Source organism: Lachnellula hyalina, assembly GCF_007821495.1.
Source record: "Lachnellula hyalina strain CBS 185.66 chromosome Unknown contig00168, whole genome shotgun sequence".
Lineage (NCBI taxonomy): Eukaryota > Fungi > Ascomycota > Leotiomycetes > Helotiales > Lachnaceae > Lachnellula > Lachnellula hyalina.
This window is the reverse complement of record NW_022157282.1, coordinates 7,756-10,963: the sequence shown is the minus strand read 5'-3', so window position 1 is coordinate 10,963 and position 3,208 is coordinate 7,756. Positions and strand designations below refer to the sequence as shown.

Here is a 3,208-nt window from a genome sequence, read left to right as displayed (position 1 = left end):
GCAGATCTTGTCCTAGCATCAGCATCCAACACTTTGAATCGTCCCTCTACTCTACTCTACTCCATCTCCACCTCCTTCCCCTATCACCATCATTCTCCCAACTATTACTTACTTACATACTTCTTTACTGTATAGTACTCGACCTTCTCAACACTCCATACTCTTTTATCTCTATCATCATCGAAGCTTCCGAGTCTTCGTGTGCTGAAGGTTGATCCTAGTCGTCGATTACTACCTCCCGTCCGTACAGTACCTCTTGTCATCCCATCTCCCTCCCGGTCGCATAACCGCCTCCTTCTGCCCCTCCCTCGTCTTATCAACACCACCACTATCCCGAGCATTCTTCCGATAATACCAACGCACTCGATCGTAATATACTTCGCTCACGTCCTGCTAAAGAGCTACTCAGCACACCTGCCGGTCAGGCAGTGTCTACAACAATACAACAGGGGAGGAGCTGGGTTGCGGCTCATATACCCCTCGTACCTCATACACTTTTCGGCTTCCACGGCATATTCTCAACTCACATGTCTTAATGCGCTGATATAGCATCCTCCTCCATCACCTAATCTTCTCGCATCCTACATCTTTGACGTTCGACGTCCGACCTCCTGCGAATATTATTATCCGCTCTTCCCCGCCAACGATCCCCAGCCTCCTCGTCATTTATACCCCTACCGATTCTCAATACCTTCCCTCCCATACAACTCACAATGACCACTTTTCAACCTGTAAATACCAATCTTGCGCCGGATTCACACGGGCGCAATGGAGAGGAAATGACTCCAACGACACCTCGACCAAATACTGCACCAAGTATACAGCCACCCCCATTGCACCGAGATGATGCAACAACACCAACAAGAGCCAACTTTGGTGCTCTAGCAAGCCAGAGACCTCTTCCGACAGCCCCTTTCCCTGCCGCCATCAATGTTCCTGCGAATGACCAATCTGCGAACCAAATTCCACATCGTGGTGACTCTCGTCACTCTGCACAGTCTAAAGAATCAGAAGATGTTGAAATGGGCGACTCGGACGACGGAGAAGAGGGGTCGGATGATGAGAGCGTAAATGCAGATGGCACCAAGACAAAGAAGAAGAAATCCCAAAGGTTCTTCTGCACAGACTTTCCACCCTGTGGCCTCAGTTTCACCCGTAGTGAGCATCTTGCAAGACATATCAGGTAAGCCAAGACCATCGCCCCCACATTCCCTTGTCTGACTTTTGAAGAAAACACACTGGTGAACGCCCGTTTCAATGCCACTGCTCACGAAGATTCTCTCGACTCGACAATCTACGACAACATGCACAAACTGTTCACTTGAACGAGGAGATCCCCCAAGACTCCTTAGCTGCGACTGGCACAAGGTTCCAGCGCCAAGTCAGAACAGAAAAAATCAGGGCGCCGGGCAGAGCGAGAGCCTCTACAGCAAGTAGTCAGTCAAGCCAAGGTAGGGGCCATCATCGAAATTCCTTATCGGCATCTAGCATTCAGAGTATGGGTTCTGTCTCTTCTGCGTATAGCCAAGGGGGAGATGTCAGACGACGCCCACCACCTTTAAGTATCGCCAGCGATCGTGCAAGATATTCACAAGAAATTTATCGAGCCGATAGCCCGTCGAGTCAATTTGGAGGATATCGTCCCAATTCACCAGGCGGCTTTAGTACTCCAACTTCAGCTACATTTTCAACTGGCAACAACAGTCCTCGCTGGGGATCCGGTATGCAATCGCCAATCTCTTCTCACTCCAGGACAGCCAGTCTGTATGCTGAGCATCGAACTCCGGGCCGGAGATTGTCTGTACCATCTGCAAATCCGTTTACATCTCCACATGGAAACTCCCCCTTCGGTCCGAGCCTCCTAACACCTATAAATTCGTCGAATATGGGCTCGTTCTCCCCCTCGAGTAGTATGATTGCTAGCCCCACTACCTCGACTAGTGGATCAATATTCTCAGGACGTCGGGAGTCAATCAATGCAGCAGATGATTTCAGACGTAGAACATGGCACCCAGACGTTACCTCTTCAGGATATACGCAGAGCAGGCTGCAAGTTGTCACAACACCAAATTACTATTCACATGGACCCCCGCCTCAGCCTACGTCGATCGTTCCAAGTAATGCACCACCATTGCAATCGATGCGGCTCCCTGGTATTGAGAGTTTTGATCCTATTCGAAGACCAACCACCCCTCCCAAACGTCAACCAAGTCCAATGATGGTTGACACCCCAAGCCGAGTTCTTCCCCAAACTTCTGAGCAATACCATGGCGAACGGCGAAACAGCCAGCACTGGGATATGGGCATCAATCGTAATCTTAATAGACTTGACATCGCACAGGGCACGCCGCCAACCGATGCCGCTAGTTCCTGGGCTTCGGAAGCGAACAGAGCAGTTCAAGCACAAGCTGAGCAAACTCGCACTCAACCAGTTGTACGTTTCGAGGAGTCTCCATATTCCGCAAGGGCGCAGGCGAATGGAAGTTGGCACCATCATACTGTCAGTGCGCCGCCCATCACACCAAAAGAGTCAAAGCGGCAAGCTTGGTACCACGGTCCTGTACCATCCCAACATACCGCACCGGTTCAACGAACATCGCCTGTCGATTCCAGCGGTTCCGAAGGGGGGGTTCCTGGAACTCCACTAAGTTCCAATACCGGGGAACTCAACCCGGGAATTGTTCACTCCAGTGGCTGGGTCGAGAATCGTCATGGCAATGGTGTTGTCCCAGTTCCACAAAACCGAGTAGTCCCATCGAATGGATATGCTGGTTATCCTTCCCACAACGGTGTTGAAGGGGCATATACGTATGCACCTGGCTCTCAACCGAGACAAGTGCAACAACACCATATCCCCAAAACTACCGACAGCAACATGCTAAGGCTAGAAGCTTTGGTAGCAGTAGCTACCAGCGAGGGGAATGTGGCAGCCACTAGTTATTAGTGGCTAGAATGTGCCATTCATCAAGACACTTGGTAGGAAAGCTTAGAGGACGTACTTATATGTGTACGGGATTGGATTGTACATAACACATCCTTCACTTCATTCTTAAGATACCCGCGTTTATATTACGCCATGATGCCACGACCTTACGACTATACGAACAATCATTGAAACGAAATTCTGCGCCCACGTCTTGGAGATTATTCTGGACAATATGGAGCGTTTTGCATTGGAACAGGCGTTTATACATTGCTGTGCTCACCA

The 3,208-nt window shown here is 50.0% G+C and overlaps 1 protein-coding gene across 1 annotated transcript; it reads left to right on the top strand.

The window, feature by feature from the left end:
• Positions 1–713: 713 nt before the first annotated feature.
• On the top strand, positions 714–2,944 carry dvrA (C2H2 finger domain transcription factor; the record flags this gene model as incomplete). Its single annotated transcript, XM_031152973.1, has 2 exons — positions 714–1,183; positions 1,231–2,944. 2 exons carry the CDS (start codon positions 714–716, stop codon positions 2,942–2,944), a joined length of 2,184 nt encoding a protein of 727 aa, XP_031002441.1.
• Between the last annotated feature and the right edge of the window lie 264 nt (positions 2,945–3,208).